This window comes from Rosa chinensis, chromosome 7 (genome assembly GCF_002994745.2).
Source record: "Rosa chinensis cultivar Old Blush chromosome 7, RchiOBHm-V2, whole genome shotgun sequence".
Taxonomy (NCBI): domain Eukaryota; kingdom Viridiplantae; phylum Streptophyta; class Magnoliopsida; order Rosales; family Rosaceae; genus Rosa; species Rosa chinensis.
This window is the reverse complement of record NC_037094.1, coordinates 49,514,059-49,541,658: the sequence shown is the minus strand read 5'-3', so window position 1 is coordinate 49,541,658 and position 27,600 is coordinate 49,514,059. Positions and strand designations below refer to the sequence as shown.

The window sequence follows — 27,600 nt, the reverse complement described above, 5'->3', positions numbered from 1 at the left end:
GTCTATCTTAAACTGTAGCATTACAAATAGCACTCCATGCATGACAGTGGCTTTCACAAGTTGTCTCAGAGGTATTATGGCCCTTTTAAAGTTGCCTATAAGTTACAGCTGCCACCTACAGCAAAGATCCATAATGTTTTTCATGTGTCCTTACTAAAGAAAAAGTTGGGTGATAATGTGACTGCTACACCCACTCTCCTATATGTCAGTGATCCGACCAATCCCAAATGGGAACCTGTTGCTGTGTTGGCCAGAAGAATGTTAAAAAAAAAAAAAGGGAGCCGCAGGTACTCAATGGTTAGTACAATGGCTTGGCACCATACCAAAAGAAGCAACTTGGGAAGATGCTGAATCCATTCTTCTTAGGTACCATCAATTTGATCCTGATCAAGTAGTAGGTACTACCACTGGTGGTACTTCGAACTTGAGGACAAGTTCTCTTTGAAACGGGGTGGATTGTTATGAAAGTCAGTGGGTATTCCTGTGTTGACTAGGAAAGTTGATTAATTTCCATTCCAGTTTATTTGTATTTTCACTTTAGTTGTTTGGCTTCGAAACGGTGCGTTTCCATTAAGTGTAATGTCGTTTAGTTAGGCATTGTAGAAGAATCTTGCATTGTACTGTGCCTATGCTACTGTTACATGTGTCCTGCATGTCAACATCCAGCTATATATGCTATTATCCTGTAGAAGAAATCATCCAAGCTAATACAAATTTCATTTTCTGCTTTATCTTTTCCGTTTTCTCTTTTCTCTTTACCTGTGATTTCCAGTAGTTAGGGCTAAAACCCTAACAGAAGCTCTAGCGGTGTGAGGTATAGGGATCCATATCCAGTTTTGGGTTGGGCTTCTTAAGCTCGGGCCTTGTGGGTTTTCCTCTAGTGGCAGCATGGTAGTGGTGGTTTTCTTCAGGCATGGTGGAGGCGACAATTTCATAGCGACAGCGGCACATCAACGATGTCCATGCACAGATTCTGCATAAAGAGAGATAATGGCTAGACTAGGCTAGGGCTTAGGTGTTGTTGGTCTTTTGGGCCAATCGAGCTATCGACCTGTTGTTTTTTAGATAGTTTTTTTGGTAATAATACCCTTTTTTGGGGAGGTTGTGGGTTTCGGCCCTGTCTAGGCTTTTTTATGTTTGTTTTTTGGGCTAAATACTGGTTTTTACCCTGTGATTTATGTATGAAATTAATTCAGTCCCTGGACTTCTAATTTCATCAAAAACACCCCTATAGTTTCAATTTTGATCTAATAGGTTCAATCAGTTAGTCTTCCGATAATTGAGTCATTTAACTTGTTGACGTGGCCTCAAATATGGCCTATGTTTTATAATGTGGTGTGAGGTGGTATGCATAATCAATTTAGGAGTGGGTCTCACTATTAGAAATCTATCAAATAAAAAGTTTTTCATCAAATAATCCAACTATAAGTTGAACCCATAACAGAATATTAACGAATTGGACATATTAGATCAAAATTGAAAGTACATAGGTGTTTTTGATGAAATTAGAAGTCCAGGGACTGAATTGATTTTGGACCTAAACCACAGGGTAGTAACCAGTATTTAGCCCTTGTTTTTTTATCTAGCTGTTTATTAGGTGACAAATCACGATCAACCCGATCGGTTTTGTCTTGTCTATGCTGGTATAAGCTCCTCTAGGAGTCTTTTAGAAGTATTTGGTTTAAATGTACCACAATGGTATGCTTGGCATTTGGAATCAGCTAGAATAGATTACCTATAAGACAAGAAGATTGATTGAACTAATATTTCCTATGTTTTTAGTGCATTTATCTATACATTTTACTTAGTTATTCTCTTAACAATGTCATTTCTAACTTAGTTTTTGTTTTTAGGTACTTTTGAGTCAAAAGTGAAGGCAAGGAGGAAATGAGGCGCATAAATGAGAAAGAAATTGAGAAATGAAGCTTTCCTAATCTTACCAGGAAAAGGAATCCCAGTTGAAGTAGGAATCCTAAGTCAACTAGGAGTGAGCTCGGAAAAATGTGCTTGGAAATGAAGAAATGACAGAGTCCCAGTTGGACTAGGAGTCCTGATGCTGCTAGGAGACCTGGTAGTGCTAGGAGATGATGTGGCTTCAAGATGACTCAAGATTGCTCAAGAATGTTCTAGAATGCACAAGGAATTTCGACAATTGAAGAATGGGCTTTGAAAATTGTCCAATTGGGAAGCCTAGCACAAAGATTGAAGCATGTGACTTGCACATGAGTTTCTAGACCCTTCTTGACGTCTTGGAGGAATCCTAAAATGATTCTAGTTGGTTTTTGCCGTGAAAAATAAAGAATATTCAAGAAGATTTCGGAAATCCCAAACAGGGAGAGTTTTTAGGAATCTGCCTGTGCATATCAGTCAATTTCGACAGAGCCCTGAGGATACCTCAGAAAGAACTAGATTACAATCTATATATGGTTGGAAAGCTACAGATGTCTAGTTTCCAGAGCTTTTTACGGTTCATCAATATCAATTTTCTAGAAGACGTTATGGCCAATTTAGTGCAAGGAGGTCAATCTTCCCGGAAATCGGTTTTGCGCAAATAAGGAGAGTTTGGATGTGAATATCTTTTGGGACGAGTTTGGGAAGGTCTCTACTCCATATTTGATCTGATTTTGAGGATATATTTCAGCCATGATGATGTGGACCAATGAGAAAATTCAAGAAGAAATCTACATCAACACAAAGAAGGAAGGAGAATCAGAATTGAAGACGGAGAGCTAGGGTTTGACGTCTAGAGCTTCTCTATATATACACACCTATGTTGGACCTTTTTGACATATTCCTTCACTCCATTCAGCCATCTCTCTCCCTCCATACACGTCCATCCACTCCACAACTCTAAATCTCTCAAACCCTAAATCAAATAACGCCATCATTCCCTTTACTCTCTAAATTTCATATCCTCTCCATTGTTCAAGCACTGAAGCTGTGAAGCAAAGCTCCATCATCTCCAACACATCCTTGCCGTAGTCCTCATCAATGTCCACCACCTTTGAAGTCCTTCTTGCATTCTTGAATTTCTTTAAAAGTGTAACCATGTCCTTCTATCTTTTGTTTTCGGTTTTATTGTTCTGTAACTTGAAAATCAGATTCTATAGTGTTCTATATATGTTTCTGGTTTTATTGGATGTTTCGATATTTTATGAGAATAAAGTTTATGTTTCGATAGTGTTCTATATATGTTTTGATGTTTAGTTTCCAATAATCATGAAGCATGAAAACGTTTTAGGCTTCTAGAAGACATAAATTGCGATTTTGATATGTGATGATTTAAGTTCATTGATTTTGTGCTTCAATCCCACCTTTTATGTGTTTTGTGTTCTTTGGTGTACAACTTAGAATATTGAGCATGTAATTGAATCCAGATTAAGATATGCTAGCATTCTAGGTCTTAATTGCTTAAGTGGAAAACTTATAATTCCTTAGGTAAATCAATGAAGAGTCTTGTATGCTTGTATGACGTTCCAACTTGTGTTCTTGGCTTAAATCAATCAAACTTTTAAATTGTTTAATGCGTTAAATATGTTTTGTTAGTGAGTAGCATTCTATGACTAGCATTGCATGTTTAATAGGGTTAATTATGGTGCGTTCATCTAGTTAATTTATTTAAGGGAAGTAAAAAAAACTTTTTATGCGTTCATCTTTGTTCTTGATTGATTTCTTCATTCACATGTTTTGATCCATGATTTATGATTAGAAAACTCGTTTTCGTGTTAATGATTGTTAACTTCATCATACATATTTCGTATCACCCCTTATCTATTTTGATTCATGTTTTGATTGATCATTTTAAAGTAGTTAATTTAGATTAGAAATACAAATATACTTTTGAAATCCCCCTTTAATTCTTTGTAATTTTAGTAAATATTGTATCCTTGTAATAATATTCTTGTCTTGACGTTTAAATGATAGGAACACCCTCAATCCCCGGCTAGAACGATACCCTACTTACTCATACTATAATTGGATGCAGGATTTAAATTGACACTCATTTTGAGCGTATCAAAGATTTTGTTAGCATAGACTACTCTGAGCTATCAATGTCTTAATAGAGTAGTCTTTGTTGTACGTATTATTCTTTGCCCATGAACCAGTGCCATATATATTAATGTATGAGCTCTTTACATAAAAAAAAATAAAAAATAAAAAAATTATCCACACGAATTTACTTGATTAAATGGGATTTAGATTCATGCCCTAGGCACATTAAAAAAAAAAGACCTCTATGAAGAAGCTTGCATGTGTCAATAAGAAATTCACTTCAATAATTTTGTAATAGAAACACCTTGAATTGGTTGGGAGTTAATTAGAAATCAAAAGTCAGGGAGGTTAAATTAAAAATGGAGGGATGAAGTGGTGTTAGCTCAGTAGTTAGAGCACCCACTACCTAGGATCCAGGTCCTAGGTTCGAGTCACCATGGGGGTAGGAGTGAAATCCTTTGATCATCTTAAAAAAATATAGAAATAAAAATGGAGGATCGCCAAAAAAAAAACACGAAGAAGGAACATTTGTAAAGAAAAATTAATGAATGGAGTTATAGTGAGTAAATTCACCTCAAGTTTGTATATTTTGTTTATGATCTATATGAATAAGGTTAGTAATTTTTAAAATGGGAAAAATGGCTCTCCACTTCTGTATCTCTCTGCTCAACCCTAGCCGCCATGGCTTGGGACTCTATCATTGGTGCACGACGCCAACACCATGCAGATGGATTGTCTCTACCTCGTTATCTCTTTGCGGCAATCTAATGCTGACTTTAATTTGTTTGACAAATGTTCATTCAATTGTTCTCTCCACTGAGAATCATCAAGATGATTTCAAAGCAGAGTGCGGGGTTACCATAACTGATCTCTTGAGTGGGATAGCAGGTGATCCAGTTAGATTCCAACTAGGCAAGAAACGACTGAAGGCGAGGATATAAACTGACTAATCGGGTAGCAGCACGGCCTTTGTGTTTGGAGAATGGCGGCGACCCTGTAGAGGGGATGGTGCTGAATGATGCACACCATGATGTGAAGGCGGGGCTGATCACTCTGTTGGATTGGCACTCCAATCGAAGGCAGTGAGTTTCTCTGCGCCCCGATCTATGGAGGTTATGAGTGCATCCTTATGCACCGATTTGTTGATGGAACAGAGAAGAGGACGTTGGTGGAAGTCTGGAAAATGGGTCTTACTAGAGAGGTGCTCCGGGTTGAGGTGTTGACGCTATCCCAGATAAGCAGCATACTGGCGATCGTGAGTGAGTTCAGGTATGGTACATAATGGAGAGTGTTAACATATGGTGGGGTGTCCAGATCAATTTGGAGGCCCAAGTCAACTAGGAGGCCTAAATCTAGCTGCGACGTTGAAATTAATTAGGTTATGGGTCCCCAAAACAAAGAGAGTGCTTGGTGGACTTGGGCTTTCTCATGGATCGAACTAATGAGCTCTAGTTCTCTAGTGTTTCATATTTGGGGTCGTGGAGGTTTCACTTAACTAACTACGTTTATGTCTAACATATGGGGTATTAGCGAATCTTCTAGAGTAGTAATGAAGAAGGATTCAAGCTATTCTATAATGGCGGAGCATGATATGCCAAATGAGTGGACCTATCTCTATGTACCACTGTGGGTACTACTACATCTTCTTGTTCTGTATATAGATGGCAGGCTTGGCAGCGGAAGGGTATGTAATGACCACTCGGGCTTGAGGCTAGCACAAGTATCCTGTAGTTTGATAACACTCCAAGAATGTTATCTGGATGTGACGATACTATTATAATCAACTCTATTGAGTTTCTATCTATAAAGTTATTTCCTTGATTAAAAAAATAAGGTTAGTAATTTAAGAGAAGTCTAATGATCAAATTTGTAGTTTGAAAAGAAAAGGGTGGTGCAATGAGAATGGGAGGTATTGAGAGAAAATTTGAAAGTTCCAATAAAAAGTCTCTTTTGTTACTTAAACCAGACAGAAGAATCAAGTAGTTTCAAATCTTAGACCCAAGTCTACGATTGGAAGTTAGACTACGGCAAAACTAATTCACAAGCTAAAACCAAACTTTAATTCAATCCCATGTCTTGAAATCTACACTGCAGCTATGCTTAATATGCAGGAGCTAGCATAGATCTGGGTTAAGAAAAAAAAATCACTAGTGGAATGTGTTTAATATTGGGTTATTATCACAAATGGTACCTGAACTTATCCTCTATCTTATCCATGGTACCTAAACTTCAATTTTGATCACAACCAATACCTGAACTTTTCGATTTCATTTCAAATGGTACCTATCACTAACTTCCGTTAATGTTCCGTTGAAAACTAACATGTGACTCATTTTTCAAGGATTAATTAGCTTGTAAAATTACTTTTATTTTTCCTTATTTTTTTTTTGTAATATCACTTATTTTCACTTATATTATGAGATAATCAAAAAGAAAAACTTTCAACTTCAATTAAAAATATGAATGTGATGTGGCTGAAATAACTTCATAATTTAACCCTGCAAAATGCAGTTGTCAGTATAGGATAAGTAGAGATCGTTCAGTCCGGGGATTGTAGTGTACACCTGCACAAAAAGGTCAATTAACAAATAAAAGAATAAAATGGGGGTTTTGAAATTTGGTTCCTAATCTACTTAAAGTAAAAACAAAACAAATAAAACTATTTACAATGATCGACTTCCTTAACCTAGACCAATACCACTCGGAAATTACTAAGTTTAAAAACAGAAAATCCATTTCAACATGCTACAAAAATGTGCCCATCTTAAATGCCTAGATAAGAGCCCAAATGAAAAGATGTCACAGTCCAATCCATTTATCTGATTCATTCTAATGTGGGCTTGGATCGGAAAAGTCCTTACCAAGCCCAATACTACTAATTTTCGAAAAAACTTAGCGTAATTCTCTTAACTAGTAGTATTATCTAACCTTCAAATCAACTCACACATGCAAATTAACCATTATACATCGAATTTAACTCATAATTTTCAGAATCGTTTAACCATTGAAACATGGTTTTTACCACTTTTTAGAACTAATTGCTACTTGTTTAACTTAGTGCCTTAACAAATAACAATTACTCTTGGCAAATTAAGCAAACACACAAGAACACTTAGTGTTATTCTAGCATGCAAACTTATTAACCTAACTTTGAAAATTACCTAAACACATAAAAGGGCACAAGATTGTAACATGCATCATAAAAGAATTCTCAAAATAAACTCAATAATAAACTGAAAATATAAAAAAATTAATAACAATATTCTGAAAATTTCATATCTCCAATTACACAACTTGCAAATCCAAACACACAAAACCGAAACAAAAATTGTAAGTAGAGTCATAGTTACACTTTGAAGAGTTTTCCTTAGCGGCTTGGCAACAAGGTGATGAACTTGTCTCTGCTATAGTGGTGGAGCGTCCTTGACTTAGCGCCTAAGAGCTCGTAGATTGATGGAAGGATGGTGGTCACGGTCTTGTAGGTGATGGAGGTTTGAGGAGTGAATTGGGCAGAGTCATAGAAGAGTTTTTGGTCAGGAAGTGATGGTCTTGGTGTAAAGAATGGCTACTATTTATAGAGTGATCCTCCTCTCTTGTGATGCAATCATGGTCATTCAGCTAGAGGTAATTTCTCCTCCAAATTTCCTTGATTTTCTCTTGACAGAGTCTTAAATTTTTTGATCTCTTTTCCCCTTAATGACTGATGGTATATTTCTTGGATATCTCTAGAGTTAATCATGCAATGCTCCTTCTCTTTCCCTTGAATAGTGACCAGATACATCCCTTATTCCTCTCCTTTGAATTGCACTAATTTCTTCTTCCAAGAGTTGTGCACACAATGAACTCCTATAATCAAGAAAATCATAAATTAATTAGAGTCTATAATCAATAAGAAATAAGATAATTAGAAATAAATATTGATTATAAACACTCCCTTTTTATCTCTACGAAATAAGAAGAATTTATGTGAATGAAAACTCCTTGAATTCCTCTTTATTTATGTAAGTCTTCTTATCCTTCAAGTTTCCGTGATTTCATCACTCAAGAGTTTTCAATGGGATGGACTCTCTTTAAAACAAGAAAATTAGAAATAGGAAAGTTCAAAGGAAGAAAGTTTCCTAAAACAAAATAGGAAATATTTCCTAAAATGAAAGAGGAAAGTTTCTAAAATGACTCATCCTTCATTTACACTCATTTATGCTCCTTTTCACCTCTTTTCTCCATTTCCGACCCTGAAGTACCTACAAATAGAAATTATGTTATAGTTAGTGATTTTAAAAGAATAACTTAGCCAAATGAGGGAAAATACATATTAACAACGCCAAACTTTGTGCTCCTATCAGAATGATAATGTTTTATAGTTTGTCCAAAAAAAAAAATGTTTTATAGTTTTACTTGAAATGTTTTGTTTGCATGCATCTATAAAACAAATTAATTTTTGATGAGATCTTGCATGTTAAATTTTTTTTTTTAATAAGAGGATAGAGATACAATTTAATTTCTATTTTTAATTCAACTTCTATTTTATTAACATATTAATTGACCAAAATACTATTTACGATTTTTTAGTAAACAAAATTATTTAAATGGGTATTTTCGTCAAACTACTCTTAAATATAGGTCATGTGCTTTCCACATGTCAGTTTTTAATGGAACATTAACGGAAGTTAGTGATAAGTACCAGTTGAAATGAAATCGAAATGTTCAGGTACTAATTGTGATTAAAATTGAAATTCATGTACCATTATAAGATAGAGGATAAGTTCAGATACTATTTGTGATAATAACCATTTAATATTTGGCAGATTAAAGGGCTCTTCTAAAAAATGAAGTGATTTTTCGGAGTGAACGAAGCAATTCACAATTTTCCTTCATTTATAAGAGGACATGTAACAAGAAAGTTTCTTGGTGAGCTTCGATGAGCGGGGAAGGGATACAACAAACTTGGCCAACCACCTATACATACCATGCAAAGAGAAGCTAGAGTAGAGATATTCTCGGCCATCAAAGTTGAAGGTGCCACTGTTGCAGAGGGAAATTAACAGAGTGACAGGCAACTACAGGAAAACAGATGATGGTGATACTAATACAGTCTCACCTAGAAACAATAGTCCTCACATTATTTTCAGGACCAGCTATCAATGTGACATGCAACTCCAACTCTGTGGCACACAAACATAGGAACTCAACTGCAGTACAAAACTGTTTCTTATGCATGTGGCATCATACTCAACAAGCATAACATATGCTAACAATGTTTACTGCATAACATAAAACACATCTCTCATAATGCAGCATCAAAGATGTGTAAAATTTCACATACTTGGTAAATCCTGCTAACGAAAGATGGTACTTCTTTTTCTCTCTATAGACAATTGTCGATTAATGTGACGTCACCAGTAGGATTGAAGTATACTGTAAGTATCATTTCAACCATGTGACATTCAGCCATTCTTTTGGCATTAGCAGGAACCTGAGAAAATGTAAAAGGGATTATCAAGTTAATAGATATAGGACAAAAAACTGTTTACTCCCTATACTTATAGGGGGTCGACGTTTCAGTCCCTGACATTTCAATTTCACCTGAAAAGTCCCTAAACTCTCCAATTTCACACGATTAGTCCTTACTGTCATTTCTCCGTCAAATTCTCCGTTAAATTGCTGACGTGGCACCATTTTCACGCTAAAATGTCTATTTTACCCTCACTAACTCTTTTTTTTTTTTTATTTATTTATTTTCCTCTCTTTTCTTTTCTTTTTACCCATTCTTCTTCTAGCTCTCTCTCCTCATCTGTTTATCTCCCTCTTCTTCTTCCAAAAGCAAACCCAGATCTCTCTCCAAAAACAGACCCAGTAAGTGAACTAACAATCATCTCAAATCTACAATCGAAAATCCAACACCACACAAGAACAACAAAGCCAAACTCAACAAAATCACATGACCCAACCAAATTCTATTAAGTAAATTCAAAACAATCATAGTGTTTCAGCAAACATTCATAGATCAAACATTCATAGCAAACATTTTGTGCTTATAGCTAGATAACAGCCGGCACAGTTCGAAGATTGAAGTTGCAAGCATAAATCACATTTTAAACTCAGTTTAGCAATTCTAGTGAGTATAACAGATGCCTCAGATCACAAATTGCCAAAGCAAAACCAGTCCGGCACTATAAAGAACGAAGCTTTAACGAATTCAGATTCAAGAAACTGAACGAAGAACCGGTTTCACAAAGCTCTCGAAACTCCAATAGAAGAGTATCATCAACATCGAAATCCACACATCTTTGCCATCACCACTCAATTCAACACTCTCAGCATAAACCCTCTCCAGATCAACACCATAATCCCGGCTGGTGATGTAGTTCTTCACATACCCTACACATTCCCATGGGATTGTCTTCCATGGATTCACATTGTTAGCCTCCACCGAAAACCTCCAGCTGGTACAGTCGAAGAAGACTGGGGCTCGGCATGCTATGATCAACGACCACGGTAGGAGGTGGGAGTCGAAGAAGACGGGGAAGAAAGCTAGGGTTTGCAGCAGAAATAGAAGGAGAAATTTCCAGAAAATCATGGCTGATTATTGTGAAATTAGGGGAAATTGAATTTCTGGGTTTTGGATATGAAGTGAATATGAGTAAAACCCCCCAAAAAAAGTCTGGAGATGGAGAACGAACCCGTTCAAGTCCAAATCGTCTCAATCGAAGAAGCTGAACCAGATTCTCACCGACGCCTTACTCGCAACCCGGATTTCGGCTCCTTTTTGTTGAAGTTGGCTAGGGACACCATCGCCTCCGGCGAAGGCCTGAACAACGCGTTGGACTACTCCGTCCCGGCGGCCAAGTCGTTCGAGCGCGCCGTCGACGGTGAAATGGTGTCAGGAGATTTGTGCATTTGGATTGTGGGATTTGGTTAAGAAAGTGGGTCTGGTATTGCGATGTGGATGTTGTTGGTTTTGGTGTTGAGCTTGAAGAGGTCGAATTAGAGAGAGAAGAGATCAGAGAGGAGGAAGAGAAAGAAGAGCAGGGGCGAGCTGGAAGAAGAATGGGTAAAAAGAAAAAAAAATTAAAAAGAAAGAAAAGAGAGGAAAAAAAATAAAAAAAGACTTAGTGAGGGTAAAATAGACATTTTAGCCTGAAAATGGTGCCACATCAGCAATTTAATGGAGAATTTGACGGAGAAGTGATGGTAAGGACTAATCTTGTGAAATTGGGGAGTTTAGGGACTTTTCAGGTGAAATTGAAATGTCAGGGACTGAAACGTCGACTCCCTATAAGTATAAGGAGTAAACAGTATTTTGTCCATAGATATATATTCTGCTTCTTTTCTTATTTTTCCTTTTTAAGTCAAACAATAGAGATAAAGTCTAGACCACCACATCTTTTTGCTCATGCTGCTTTGTTTGAGAAAGGACTCTCTCCTGTAAATTTCTATGGCTACTAGATGAAGGAGAAAATAAGAGAAATTAATTAAATCAGAGCAATGATGTAATGTAACAAACTAATATAGTCATGCCGGTACTAAATAACTCAAAAGCAAAAGAGAATAATAAAATGGGCAACCAGTGAACAAGACTCTTGCAAAACAGGGTCTAGACAAAGCTATACTGAACCTTGACAATAAGGTGCCCTGAAAGTTAACTGAAGCGTATGAAGGTGACGCCGCTCTAGCTATCAATACATGTTGAGCTTCTGAATAAAGAGCCAACTTGAATAACCTTCCTCATACAGTGAATTACAGTGAAATCAACATAGAAATCAAACTACAATTTGAACATCAATCATGAAAGTGATTAAAAGGGAGATCCTTCATTTCCCCTATAGTACTAATTTATGGCAGCCTATCAGCCATCATAATGAAGAGGGAGATCAAATTGTTGACACAAGTGAAACAATTGATTTGTCTCCTCCTTTGTCTGCAGCTATGAAGGGAGAAAATAACAACAGAGAATGATGCAATGAACCCTGATGCAATGATAAACAATTTATAAAAGCATTCACCAGTTTACTAAAACCAGATCATACAAACGAAAATTGGTCTGATACCTAGCTACAGGAGCAGCCAAAACCAATGTTTTAAAATGCTGAGATCAGTGGCGGGTCCAGGATGTATATTTGGGGCGGGCTAATTTATGGGTTGCTCATAAGAATTTTTTTTTCTATCAATAATGCTTCCAAGAATTTTGAGACTAAATTTAAAAAAAAATTAATAAAAATAATTGTAACTAAAGAGAAGATCGGAGGGTGGAGAAAATGGAGAAAGAGCCAAAAAAAAAAAACAAGCAAGAAAAATTTAAAATATACTAATAAAAATGTTGTAACAAAAGGGGAAAAAAAAGGAAGGAAGAGAAAAAGGGTGAAAAAAAGGGGAAAATAGCAACAACAAAAAAGAGGAACAAAAGAGCAAAATTGGGGAGAAGAAAATGACAAAACAACAAAGAAAACAGGCATGAATTGGCATTATGCATGCCTTTAAGAGGAGTCGAACCGTGGTCTTGAGGGAAATGAACCTGTCACTTTGCCAACTGAACCACAGATGAGTTTGCTAAAATTTGGGATCTGTAATGCATGAAATATTTTAAGCATTTTGGGTTGGGTTGTAGCCCAACTAGCCACCTCATAGATATGCCACTGGCTGAGGCGTACCCTAGACTTTTTCGGAAGAGCCTCATTAAGGCATAAGCCTTACGATAAAAGATATATATATATAGAGAAAAAATTTACTAAATATCATTAATGAAAGGTTGTGATGATTATTATTGATTGAGAATGGTGTATTATTAGTTATATCTATGAGATATTTGTATATGAGTAGAAGATAAAAACTAAAATATATAGCTGTATTAGATAAAGACGAGCAACGTGCCCACGTTTCTCGCGGGTGATAATGTGATGTTAATGGAAAATAGATCGACTAAAAAGAAAAGTGGCTATTTATTTTTTAGACATAGTACAGTGGTAGTTTGGGTTTTTTTTCAATTTTTCTTTTATTTATTTATTTATATTTTGTTAATTTAATTTGAAAATTATGTTATTGAAGGGTATTATAGGCACTTTCAAGATTTGGTGAAGCCTTTGACACCAAAAGAGGACCTCCTATTATAGTAGTACATATGAAAATTAAAACTTTTAAACTGTGGAATCAATTGAAGAATAGCCCTCATCATCAGAAGATAAAGATAAGGACTCTGGTTTAGCAGAACTCATAATAATTCATAATAACATAGGCTTCATTTTGTGAAGGAGAGACCTATGCTCCATCTTGCTTCTTGCCGCTTCCCATTCTGTTCCCATCCCTATACGTTAGTTTCAAGACCCGACCTTTCCTCTCCCATCTGTCCATCACCATCGTATATACCCCAAGTTGCAAACCCCGCCACAAGTTCTTTTCTTAGAACAACCCAAGACCATGAGTTTTGAAGCCGGGGAACAGAAGTTTGACAAAGAGAAGTATCATAGTAGCTATAGGCCATTTTCATGAAACATCAACGTCTAAGGTAACAGTTCTTGGGAATTCTAACAAAGAGCTGTAAATCATATATAGTTGATGCTTTGGGAATTCATAAAAAAAAAAAAAAAAATTAAAAAAAAAAGGTTTCCTAGGCAATTAGCTTTTGACGCCTTCCACTTTGGTGCTTCGTCGCCTAAACAGCAAAACACACTCATTTGAATGAACGCCTCAAGAGGCGCGCCTTACTCAAAACCTTCTCATACTCCTCATCTGTATATTTGACAACATCCCAGACTGCACAGAATTTGTTTGAGCCCAAAAGTAATTTTGGCAAGATCCTTTAGTGGATTTAGCATAGCGTGCCGATACCTGCGGCCCAAAAATAAGCCTGCTTGGGTTTGGGTTACAGCTTCGCCCATTCCGTAATCCATAAGGAAAACGAAACCTTATTGGAGTCAAGTAGCAGAGATTGAATAGGAAACTTCAATCAATAATCCTTCTATGGCAAGGAACAGTCGAAACCCTAGTTATAAATACAAGGTTTCAAGGACAAAAGAAGGCTCTCTCGAATCAATCAATCCCAGCGATTACAAAGCCTCCCCGGAGCAAACCTTCAACCTCGTTGAAACCCGGTGACCGCGCGCCAGTCCTAGTCTCTCCAAGAGCCGACTGTCAGCATCACCAGATCAACCCGGTGACCTTGCTTCCAGTCCTAGTCTCCTCTCGAGCCGACTGCCAGTACTACTGCCACCGATACTACCAGAGAAGCAAGGGTAACGCCCTCGCAACCCAGCGAAGCTAAAGTCACCCTTTAGCAAAACCCGTGCTTTCTCTAAACTTCCCAGTGATTGCTCTGCTCAGCCTACAACGTTGAGTATCGATTCGGTGACGTGAAGAGATCACATCCAAAGTCCTTATCCGTAAGGCAAGAAGTCCTTTCTCGGAAGGCTAGAGAAGAACCTTGTGGCGAGGTTGGTGCTCTCCTCGTCCACAAATGCTTGAAGAAGAAGTCAGGTCAAGGGACTCCCCCCAACGACTGCACCCCACGGTGCTGGCACGCCTGCGCACATGTGCAAAAGAGATAGTTTGCAAGCCAACTGGTTTTGGAGCCAAACATTTTGGCAGGCCCAGTGGGACAGCAATAGTGTCTCTTCGTGAACGTAGCCATTGGGAAGTCGAGCGAAAACCCTTACCAAAAGGTTTACGCTAACTGCTCAAGACACAAGACCTCCAGTTACAGACCGCACTCTCGCGCGGACTGTCGTGGTCTTTCCGAAGAACAAGTGACTCAACGATTTTCTTATCCTGCCCGCTCATCCGACATGTCAACCGAACAGGGAGAAAATCACCCGACCGCTACTGAGGGTCAGAATGTCACTACCAATCAGGCCAGCGAGCCTGTTATCTCTACCGCTGTCTCCAATACAGCGGAAAGTGGAGGAAGAGAGGCTTTCATCTCGAAGCCTATTCCAGAAGGAGCGACCTCGGAGGTGAGGTTCGCGATCATCATGGAGAACATTGAAAATCATCGCAAGAAGATAGCTGCTGATTTTGAAAGGGAAACCGCGAAGACAGACCGGCTCATGCGCGAGTTAGACCAACACATTACCCGACATGCGGCAGATACCCAGCAACAAATCGCACAATCAGAAAGTGCAGTAAGGGCTCATGTCACGGGTGTCGCTAGTGAGCAGAATCAGTGCCAGAAAGAGATCATAGAGGCCATCACAAACCAGACCAAGCAGACTGCGTTAGATATGGTAGGTCTTCGCAAGGATGGCGCTAACCTCGCAATCGAGGTGGCCATGCAGAGAGCCGAGTTGAACCAGGCAAGAGAAGTATTGAACAAGGCTTTAGGGGACCCTAATGCTCTCCTCGGTTCACTTGGCCAGCCATCTGGCTTTAGCAAGTACGTGCCGCCTAATCAGCGAGAGAAGGCTAGCAGCAACACTGCTACACCGGCAGCAACCGTTGGCGCTACGCCACAGAAAGGCAAAGAGCAAGCTTTGGTTATCGGCGGCAGCAAAGAGAATGCCACCCCGTCAGGTGGACAGACCACCAGGCAGAAGCATCAGACATCAAGGGTTGGTGGAACCGCATCTAGTTCTACCACCTTTGTTCAATATGACAGCGACGGGGCAGAAAACGTATATCAGGAACTGCCAGGAAGCTATTATGGTATTGACCAGGCGGGTAACCCGATTAAGATAACAGCTTTGACAAAAGAGATGCCCATACCAGCATTAACTCTTCAGCAACCAGCTACAACCCACGTTGTACATGCAGGAGAAGGGGCAGGAACTCTGAACCAAGCAATACCCTTACAGGCTGCTCGCCATACTGTGGCAACACCTCCTCCTCCGCCTCCGGGTTCGGAGTATGTAAGACGTGAAAAGGTCGAGGAGATGATCAGGCTGGCTAATCCTAGGACCCAAGTGTATGGGGTCTATGAGGGACCTTTCCCGCCGCATGTAATGCTCGCACCCTTTCCCAGGGGTTATATAAATATCATATTTTCTACTTTTTCAGGAGAAGACACAGAGAATGCGGCTACCCATTTGGCCAGTACCAGAATGATGATGTCCTCAAATGCAGGATCTTTGGCACTTCTCTCTCAGGAGCTACCTTTAGGTGGTTTTCAAAACCTCGGCGGGGGACCGTAGCAGATTGGCCAACGATGGAAAAGCTATTCCGAGAAACCTTTGGGGCCATTGAGCCTGAGGTTGACTTGGCTTCTCTCACTCAGATGGCCCAACAGCCTACGGAGTCTGCTGTGGCCTATCTTCAGCGCTTCCAAATTCAGAAAGCCAAGCTGAATGTCATCTTGCCCGAGAAGGAGTTAGTCAAACTAGCAGTCAAGGGTTTGGAACCTCGCCAGCGGAAGAAGCGACATGGCAGCATGATCCAGTCAATGGGAGAGCTCATCACAGAGGTAGGCAGCTTTGAACATCTCCTCAGAGAAACAGATGCAAGGAAGAATGCATCCAAAGGTACATATGTGCCAGGAAAACATCGCACCGTAGCGGCCCTGAGCTACCAGCCGGCTGCCTATGACCCTTACTACCATCATCACATTGAAGAAGTGGTTCAGGATGACGATGAGGAAGAAGAGAATGATATCGCTGCTTACGAGCTAACCGGGAGGAAGAATCCAGCCCCGAAGCAACTAAAGATCTCCAAGGAACCTGTCAAGCTCAAATCGATGGCCTTCACCAAACCTGAGTTTGCGACATATACTTATGATGCCAATAAGGCACACGAGATTCTGGATGAGATGATCGCCGCGAAGATGGTGAAGACCGACTTCGGACCTTTTCCTCGGCCAGACCAGTTGAAAGGGAAAAGTACTGCAAATTCCACAACCTGTGGAATCACAATACCGCGGACTGTGTGAAGCTCAAAGACCAGATTCAAGTATAGCTTAATAATGGCAGTTTGCAGGTGGAAGCCCCATTAACGGCGGCAACGCTCGTAGACTTGAACCCTTTTCTCGACACGGGGATCAACATGGTCGATGTGAACTGGGCCAAGCAGAGCCAGAGGAAACCAACCTTGGATTTGAGTACCAAGGGGCAAGAAGGAAAATCTGCCGAGGATGAAAACCCTGCAAAGCAGAAGGCTAAAGCAGCTGGAAAAGCCTCACCCGTGGTCCTATGCTTGCGATGCAAAGAAGAGTGTGTCGTCCAAGTGTCACATGAAGAGGTCGAGCAGACATTTCGTTTTGGCTCTCTCTCACCCATTAAGTGGGCCTCACCATCGCGGAACTATCAGCCTTCTAGCCCAAGAAGAAAAGAGAAAATGGAGTCACCACCATCCCCAAAGGACTCCAACTTATTCAGGAAACTGAAAGCAGCCGCGGTCGATCAGAAACAAGATGAGAAGGCCACGAACGAACGGAAGAATATTCTAACCAAGCCCTACATCCCACCTGCTCCAGCTGCCACCATCAAGGAAGGAAAGTGATACACTAGGGAAAAAGGGAAGGCAGTGGAAATAAGCTCTTCCAGGAAAAGGAAACTGCAACGCATGTTCGGGGAAGCCAAGCGCGCTCTAGAGGCTCTGGATCAGGGCCTGATCAAGCCTTCGCAATTGGTCAAATCACTTGAGCAGTATCAGAAGGAAATGGAGGCACTCGCTGCCAAGCCATTAGTGGCTCCCCACAGCCATCAGAAACAAGCAACAGGGGCAGATAAGCCCAGTGTTTTTTGCAGGATCACTGAAGAAAGGATACCTCCGCCAGCTCGAAACGAGAGTTCGCCGACCAGGCGACCTCACGTCAGGCGCAGGTTATTTCGCGAACAACCAGAAGCTAAACCTTCGGTTTTCGAGAGACTGGGGGGCAAGGAATAAACTACCGATACTTTACAGTGGAGACCAAAAAGAGTCCAGAGTGTAGTGGTCGCTTCCCCCAAGGTAAGCGCAGAAAGAGAACCGAAGCCAGACTCGCCCAAGCAGACCCCTGTGGTACAGGAACGCAAGCAGTATGAGGTCAAAGGCCTTACAGAGGAGTCGTTAGTAGATCGTTTGGCTAAGCAATTCACCACTGACACCCCTGTCAAAGAGCCCAAGCTTAATCTGGAGGACCACATGCAGGAGACATATATGGTTGATACGTCTTGCAACATGGTTTACGTACTCCCCGCGCGGTATGCACTACCGGTTGCCTCCCAGGAATGCATCGAAACTGAGTAAAACAGTGCGCAGCCATTGCAGATCACATCGGCAGTCACGACACCTGTGGAAGAAGCGGTCTTGCTTGAGACAGAGGATGCTCATAGCAAAGAATTCTTCATGAGCTTCACCAAGCCAACACCTGCGATGGTCCAACACATGAGACCTCTATATATAACTGCAGAAGTTGGTAGCATCAAAGTTAGCAAGATCATGGTTGACACCGGCGCTGCCGTTAATGTCATCACTACCAGGACCATGCACCTGCTCGGAATCAAGAAGGAAAAGATCCAGTCTACGTCCCTCATGCTAAAAAACTTCGCGGGGACAGTAACAAAGAGCCTGGGACTTCTTTTCTTGCACATCAAGGTTGGCCCGGCTGAGGGAGTTTATGCTTTCTTTGTGACATATTGCTATGCGGCCTACAGTGCTATTCTGGGCCGAGATTGGATCCATAGGAGTTATTGTGTTCCGTCGACTCTTCATCAGGAGCTCGTTCTGTGGAACAGGAAGACGGATAAAGCAGAGGTGATTAAAGTGGATCCTCGTCCATTCCCTGTTTTCGCGAATTATGTAGATGCCAGGTACTATTTGGAGCCTATCACTCCATTGCAGGTCGGTCGCATTGATGACAAAGGCCGCCCTACAGGGGTGACGGCCTCTGAATTGACACAGTGGGGGCTCACGCTCGCAAAAGAAGGCTTGGAAAGGCCCAGCCACGCTGTGCCCAAGCCCTTAAACGATTAATGGATTACAACCTTCTAGAAGGAGGGATAGAGGCCTTCCACTCGCTGTACGAAAGATTATCGTCATACTTAGTGGAAAAAGAGGCCTATGATCGGATCGCGACCTTAGAGGCAGTGAATGAGACACTCTTTGACTAGGAACAAGATGATGAGGTCAATATTCAGCTCGCTCTAGCAGCGCTGGACGATACACCTCCTAAAGTCAGGGATCCTACTGAGAAGGTCAATCTCGGAACAGCAGATAAGCCTATGGAAGTGGTCGTCAGCGCTTATTTGGAGCCTAACGAGAAACAGAGGCTCGTTGACTTATTGTTAGAGTTCAAAGACTGCTTCGAGGAGAAGTATGAGGACATGCCTGGCCTGTCGCCGGACTTGGTTTGCCATCAACTGCCAACACTCCCTGACAAGAGGCCTGTGAAACAAGAGCTGCGAAGAATGAACTCAGAAACCCAAGTCCTCGTCAAGGAGGAAGTCGAAAAAATGCATAAGTCAGGCATTATCAGGGTAGCCAAATACAATCAGTGCCTGTCTAATATAGTGCCTGTTCGCAAGAAGAATGGCAAGATGAGGGTCTGCGTAGATTACAGAGACCTTAATGTTGCTACACCTAAAGACGTCTACCCCATGCCGGTCGCGGATATGTTAGTAGACGCCGTAGCAGGACATGAATTATTATCCTTCATGGACGGCACCGCAGGGTATCACCAGATTCCAGTCGCAGAAGAAGACAGACATAAAACCGCATTCCGTTGTCCTGGCTTCATGGGTGTTTTTGAATATGTGGTTATGCCTTTTGGACTGAACAATGCTGGAGCAACGTATCAGAGAGCCATGAACCTAATCTTCCACGACATACTGGGGAAGATTTTAGAGGTCTACATCGATGACGTAGTGGTGAAGTCTTAGAAGAAAGGTGACCACATCACTGATCTCAGAAAGGTATTTGAGCGCATGCGGCAACACAAGCTCAAGATGAATCCCGCCAAATGCGTTTTTGGAGTTCAAGCAGGAGATTTTCTGGGATTCATTGTCCATCAGAGGGGCATTGAAGTCCCTGAAGACAAAGCGAGCGTAGTCATCAATGCCACCGCCCCACGAACAAAGAAGGAATTGCAGCGGTTGCTGGGTAAGATCAACTTTCTGAGACGTTTCATCTCTAACTCTGCAGGTAAAATCCAGCCCTTCTCCCAATTGCTAAAACTACAAGGTCAGGCTGAGTTTGTATGGGAGCCTAAACATCAAGAGGCTTTCGACAGAATCAAGGCCTACTTAGCAAGTCCACCTGTGCTTGTTCCCCCAAGAGTTGGATTTCCATTGAAGTTATATATATCAGCAGCTGAGGCGTCCATTGGCAGCCTGCTCGCCCAGGATGACGACGAAGGCGTCGAGCATGCCATTTTCTACCTTAGTAGGACACTAACAGATTGCAAAACCAGATACACTCCAATGGAGAAGCTTTGTCTTACTTTGTACTTCTTAGCATGCAAGTTGCGGCACTACATGTTATCCTTTACTACTTGCATCATCGCTCAGACCGACCTGGTCAAGTACATGCTGTCGCGACCTATTCTGCGAGGCCGCATTGGCAAATGTGTATTGGCCCTGTCCGAGTTCTTGCTACAATACGTTCCCCAGAAAGCTGTAAAAGGACAGGCCATCGCAGACTTTCTAGCACATCATCCAGTCTTGGATATCCCGGCGGTGTGAGAGTTAGAGATAGCGACCGTCACTACCACCCGACCAGATCTGGCGCGCATTCTAGAGTACGCCATATGGTATCAAGCCACAGTCTCCTTGCAGCCCTGGGTGTTGTTTTTTGATGGTTCAAGAACTGAAACATTAGCAGGGGCAGGAATTGTTCTGGAGAACCCAGCTGGCGATCGTTTCTCTTACTCTTTCCAACTGGAGTTTAAGTGTACAAACAACTAAGCTGAGTACGAGGCCCTTATTATTGGCCTAGAAGTCTTACTGGAACTGGGGATAAGAAATGTTCAGGTCCGCGGCGACTCCTTACTTGTGATAAATCAGCTTCAAGAGAAATACAGATGTGCAAGTTGTTTGCTCGTCCCATATTTGAATCGCGCCATCGAGCTGCTGGATCAGTTTGATGACGTGGGTTTGGAGTACATCCCTCACGAGCGCAACTTCGCAGCCAACGAGCTCGCTCAACTGGCTACAGGCATTACATTGAAGTATGGGGTTCGCGAGCGCATTCTGAAAGTCGAGCGCCGCACGTTGCCTTCATGGCTCGCGCGGCCTGACCCGCCTGATGATTCTGTCATCGCGGTCCTAGAACCTATTGACGTTGATTGGCGCATACCGTTGATCGATTATCTCAAACAGCCAGACCAGACAGCAGACAGGAAGACTCATTTCCTTGCCTTAAACTACTTCCTTAGGGGTGACGAGCTGCGACGGCGTGGGGAAGACGGCATAGACTTCTGATGAGGGCTGGCCTGGCGAACCGTAAAACCGAAGGAACCGCACCGAACCGCACCGAAAAACTCGGTTCGGTTCGGTTTTAGAGCATATGTATTTGCATTTTTTTCGGTTCGGTTCCTGATGAAGTGTTATCGGTTCGGTTTCGGTTCTAGTTTTTAAACCCCTTTGGAACCGAAATACAGATGTCAGTGTATAAGTGGATATTAGGGCCGAGCTTATTTCTGTAAAATAAACTCATTCTCATTTGATCCGGCGCCAACATCTGATCTGTCTAATTCCTATCCATTCAATCAAACCCTAACATTTCTTTAGTTCTCTAGTCTCTAACCCTCTATCGCAGTATCGCTCAGAGCCTCAGACGCTCATTGCCTCACTCTCTGCCTCACTCCTTCTCTAACCCAGACGATCGAAAGATTCAAAACCCAGACGAGCAAGACGATCGCACTCAAAGATCGGACGATCGCCCCGACGAACAAGACCATTGCGTCTTCGATTTGCGATTTGGTTGATGCAATCTGGACCCCAGTCTTCGACCACCATCAATGTAAGTCTGGAACCCAGTCTCATGCTTTTCTTTCACTCCCTCTCTTCTCCTTCTCCTTCATCTTCTTCTTCTACTTCTCTCTTCAAGTTTCAGTCTTTCAATTATTTTCCATAGCCGTTGACTTCAGGAGTTTGACTATTGATGACATCTTCAGCCGTCTTCTTGAAGTCAGAGGCCGACCCGGAAAGTAGGTGTAGGCGTGCAGCTATCGGAGTCCGAGATTCGACAACTATCGGAGTCCGGAAAGCAGGTGCAGGTGCAGGCTCTGCCTCTAAAGATTTGTGGTATAAAAATTCAAACTTTGTTCTTGTTTGTTTCAAACTTTCAATTTTTGATGGTTTTTGCTTACTGGGTTTTGTTTACTTGGTGCGATTTGGAATCCTATGTGGTTAATTTGGCAACCCATTTATTTGATTTGATTAGGCAATTACTTGGTCATGGTTGGTACTTTGATAATTCACAAAGATCATATAACAATTGTGGTGGGTAGGGATGTAATATGATATGCATTTGGGGGATGTGCATCACGAGCTGGAAATCATGAGGAAAAACACCAGTTAGCTTGCATCACATCAAATTAGAATCAAAAACCACTTTGAGGAGTATTAATTACTTTTTATGTAAATAGAATTATGAACTTATATGTTATGCATCAGATGTATTCAGACACCCACTTATGGAAAAAGACCAAGTCTTTGAAAGACACACTGCATTATTGCTTTCTCTCGAGGCAGCTTGTCATTTATCATCACAAAGTTCACTTGCTTTATGAACCAGAAATAACCACATCTCACATTTTATTTGTTTAGTATTTTGGGATGTGGAAGACTCCCATTGTTTTTATTAAACATAGGGCATAGGCTATAGCCCAGTACTAGTCATGGCGTTGATTAGTGCCTAAAAGATAAACTTTCTGAAAATAGTATCATTGAATTCAAAACCATCGCACTTTCGTTCCAATTCTTAAATGCAGCGGCTGCCTAATGTGCCAAGCTGTGGTTGGGTTCTCCCGGGAAAACTTGGTGGCAAATCATCTTTTTGAATCCAGAATCAAAGACTAAAACAATATAAAAGAAGAGAAATATAGATGTTGTTTTCCAGAAATTATTAATTCCATAAAGGTCTGAACATTTTTGCTTCATTTGAAGTTCATTTTTTTTTTTTTTAAAGTATCCTAATATAGCTACACACAGATTCCCGACTTGGTTTCTAATATAGCTATTTTCCAAAGTCTTAGCTGTACATCATTACCCTGACTTGGTTTCTAAATTTAATGTCTTAAACTGTGAGGAGTGCCTAATCATCTCTTATAGTGTATACTGAGTTTTAAAAGGGTCTTCTGAGTTCTGAGCTACATTAGTTTTGTTTGTATGCGCTTTGTTCTGTTATAAGAATTTGTGTGTAGCTCTCTTTTCATTGAACACTAATGAATGCATATTTGTTATTTTGTATCCAGATTTGGTATTGAATATGATGGAAGGCTGGAAGCCTTGTTGCATTGATGAAGAGGAACTGAGGAAGCCATGCTGGAAATGTTTGATTGTTTGCAGTAATGCACTTTGATGAAATATTGAATCATTCATGAACTATTTCAATTTTAGTTGGTTTGTTTCAGTTTGAGACTTTGAATTGCTCAGTTTGATGTTGATTGTTGATTGTTGATGTTGATGTTGATGTTGATTGTTGATGTTGATTGTTGATGTTGAACTATTTCAATTTTAGGTTTGTTTCAGTAGGAGACTTTGAATTTCTAATTTGTTATGTTGATGTTGATTGTTGAATATGTAGATTGTAGATTGAGTTTTATGAATGAATGATATTTGCAATATTGAATCATTTGAATGTATGTATGGAAATCAGGAAAACTAGAAGCTGGAGACTAGAAAAGGCTGAAAAACAGTTTGTCTATATGGAAAAACCGAGGAACCGAAAGTGGAACCGAACCGAACTTGGAGCCAAAAACCGAAAAACCGAGTGTGAAACCGAAAAACTGTAAAACCGACTAGAACCGAAAAACCGAGGAACCGACCAGAGAATGGTCGGTTCGGTTCTATTTCGGTTCTTGATACAAAAATCACCATACCCGAACCGATTATCTCTTCTCGGTTCCGGTTCCGGGTTCTGATTTTAAAACAGTAGAACCGACTCAGGCCAGCCCTACTTCCGATGCGTGTACGGCCACGAGGCGAAACGACTAATGCGCGAAGCGCACACAGGCGTCTGTAGCGCCCATCAAGCGGGACCCAAGATGCGGTGGCTCATCAGAAGACATGGGTATTATTGGCCTAGCATCTTGAAGGACTGTATCGCTTTCGCCAAAGGCTGCCAAGACTGTCAGGCACATGGTCCGGTCCAGCACGTTCCCAATATTCCCATGCAACCTATCATTAAACCTTGGCCTGCACGAGGCTGGCCGTTGGACTTGATTGGGATGATACACCCCCATTCTTCTCTCCAACATAAGTTCATCATTGTGGCTACTGACTTCTTTACCAAGTGGGTTGAAGCTGAACCTTTGAAGGAGGCCTCTGGTGCCACCATCCGCCAGTTCATCTTTCGTAACATTATTTGCAGGTTTGGTATCCCTGAGGCGCTCGTTTCAGACCGGGGGGCAGCATTCATGGGAGGTCCTGTCGAGCAACTTGTCAACGATTTCGGCATCCAGTTCATCCACAGCACTCCATATTATGCTTAGTCCAACGGTCAAGCGGAAGCTAGCAACAAGATTATTATTACCCTGTTAAAGAAGATGCTGGTAGAAAACCCTCGATAGTGGCACGGCACTTTGTATGAGACACTCTGGGCTTACCGCACCTCCAAGAGGAATCCCACTGCTACCACACCCTATGCACTAATGTTTGGTCATGACGCAGTTTTACCTTTGGAAATCAATGTTCATTCCTTATGTGTGCAAGATCAGCACCACTTGATAGGTGAAGATTATGTCCAGGCGATGTGGCAAGAACACGAAGACTTAAGCGAGCAGAGCTTAGCGGCTTTGGATAATTTAGTAATGGAAAAGTAGCGTATCGCCCGCGCCTACGATAAGCGGACACGTGGTCACAGTTACAAAGAGGGAGACCTTGTTTGGAAAGCTGTTTTGCCCTTTGGCGAGAAATTGACCGGTCCCGGTAAATGGACTCCGCGATGGGAAGGCCCTTTTGTTGTTCACCGCATTTTGGAACGTGGTGCTTTTCACCTCAAGGATTTGGATGGAGAACTTCATCGCAACCCCATCAACGGGCGATTCCTGAAGAAATATTACCCTAGTGTTTGGGAATTCGAAGATCCACCGGGTCAACCTTCGTCCCAGACTGGGGGGCAACCATAGTATTCGTCGGCTCACATCATCTCTGTATTTAGGCCTTCAGTTGTGGCCTTAGTCTCATGTGTTTGCTTCGCCTACGAACACTAGGGGGGCAATACTTTATACATTCTGTAACATGAGGCCTTCTCTTGAGGCCTTACTTTTGATTAATTTTGGCAACTTTTGTTGTATTTTTTCCTTGACAATGCGTGTTAAGAAAATTTAAATATATGGTGGCCTGTACATGAGGCCTTATTTTATAACAATATTTCTTACTTGTGCTAAAAAAACATTCATTCATAGAATGGCTTTGCGGCCAAAAGCAGTACAAATTGAAACAGTTACATTTACAATTATAAGGCCAAAAGTGGCTTGAAAAATCATAAGGATTGCAGATCTGCTATGAGTTTCTGGATCTGGTTGCGGCAAGGAAGATGTGGGCAGTACCGCTGGCACTCTTCCTCTCTTCACCCACATCCTCCTCTGATCTGAGTCGCAGTTGCTCTCATTTGTACCGGAGGAAGAGGGAAGGAAATAATCCATCCCAACCCTTCTAGTTGATTATCCTCTGGGATGGAGATGGTCTTCAGAGAGAGCGCGGCTCACAACCACATCTACCTCCAGGGGAAAAATAGAAGCCTCGTAGTCAGACCCCGGAGGTAGGCCGCGAAAGAAGAAAGGTCGGCCTCAAAGTGGCCTTCCGCCTTTCTCCCTCCTACTCCACGCGAGCAGACTGAGGAAAGGAATCCCCCAGAATCTAGTTCTGCAGCGTTAGGAGCGCGACGTGTTCTTCAGTCTAACTGAAACCGATGAGTCTCATCCGGATTTCTAGAGACCAAAGACATGCCGCTGGACCTGAGATTAGGCCATAAGACCTACTCAGGTCTTGAGATTAAGCCATAAGACCTAGGGATTTTGAGGTTGAGGGTGAGATCATGAGGAGAAGATTTCAAAAACTGAAGAAAGAGAAGTAAGGATCGTGAAACTATCTCTGGAAAAGCCATATTTACTTGTGTTTATCACTTCTCCAAAGTACAGGTATTTATAGGGCCAGTCACAGTGGCCTCAACCGTGTGATGAGCAGTTGAAATCTTTTGGACGCCATCAATAAGAGTATCAATGGAATTGAATGCTAGGATCTCGGAAATGAAGGAAATTGAAAACGCGTGGGAAGCGGGGCAGTCTCCAAGGAGGTAACCGCCCCATTTCGAGATTATCTGTTCAAACAGTTTCAATAGTAATAAAGGCAAATTAAAACGCTGAACTGTTCGAAAATTGGAACATATATTTGGGTCAAGCAATGTGGGCTAGATATTTGCATTATAGATAATAATATTGTTCATACAAAATGGGCCTAATAGTAGAGGCCTAGAGTTTTCGGCCCGCATGGGTCAGACGCAGTAGATGTTCGTCCAAACGAAAACTGGCATCTACAGCAGCTCGCTCCGTTTGTCAGACCACCTCGCGAGCTTGGGCCAGGTTTTGAGATAGGATCTCAGAGGCCGCCCGGGGTTGCTCCAGCAAAGGTTCCTCATGCTCGAGACGGGTTGTCACAGCGGTCAACTGGGCCTGAAGATCTTGAATTTGGGACCGAAGGTGATTTTGCGTAATCCGCAAGTCTCTGACAAGGGTAGCCCTGTCTCCTAAGAAGTCACGAGAAGCATCCATTTGTTGAGCAAGACCCTGATAATGGACCTGGGACTATCTGGCTTGTGCAGTCGCGACCGCTCTCTCATTAAGCCGCTGGGGGAGATTCTGTAACAGTTCGTCTATCTTAGTGAACTCGTCCTCAGTGATGGCGTGCTCGCGACGAAGGATCCTCAAATATTCCAAAAGGCGATGAAGTCCATCCCTAGCTTCATCTATAACCCCAAGAGAAGTCACCTCAAGTACGCGAGCCAGTCTGTCTAATCTGGAGGGAAGCACAGGCATTGCATGGGGGGCAGCAGCAGTCGGAGCCTCAAGAGGCTCCACAACAGGTACTGCTTCCGGCACCGGTTCGACATTCACCTCTCCTTCTTCTTCTTCAGGGGCAGCAGGGGCAGGCTCTTGGTCGATCACATCTTCAGCAACAGGGTCAGCAGGAGTAGCACTAGGTTCTTCCACAGCGATAGCTACTTCCTCGACAGGACCAGGAGCCTGGGTTTAAGAAGGAATCATGAGAATGCCCCAAGGATCAATAAAATTAGAACATTGTGCTTGTCAAGAGAATGTATCTCTGCGGCCGGAGACTCGTGAAGAATTGCTATCGGTGCAAGCTCTTGAGCCGCTTCACCGGGAATTGGGCCAGGCGCTATCTGTGCTATGGGATGTGCAGCGATTGGTTCCTCAGGTAATGCGTCCAAAGGAGTTGTTCTTTCTTCCGATTCAGGCGAGCTGTCATCTATAACCTGTACCGGGATTGAGGCCAGTTGCACGTCGCTCGCGATGCTAGCGGGAGGTGG

General features: G+C 41.8%; 1 protein-coding gene across 1 annotated transcript; it reads right to left on the bottom strand.

Annotated features, from left to right (window-relative positions):
- Nucleotides 1-8,184: 8,184 nt before the first annotated feature.
- LOC112178082 lies at nucleotides 8,185-10,570 on the bottom strand. Its single transcript, XM_024316293.1, has 5 exons — nucleotides 10,217-10,570; nucleotides 9,391-9,466; nucleotides 9,092-9,155; nucleotides 8,960-9,015; nucleotides 8,185-8,234 (listed from the first exon to the last, which is right to left on the bottom strand). Exons 1-5 carry the CDS (start codon nucleotides 10,568-10,570, stop codon nucleotides 8,185-8,187), a joined length of 600 nt encoding a protein of 199 aa, XP_024172061.1.
- Nucleotides 10,571-27,600: the final 17,030 nt, after the last annotated feature.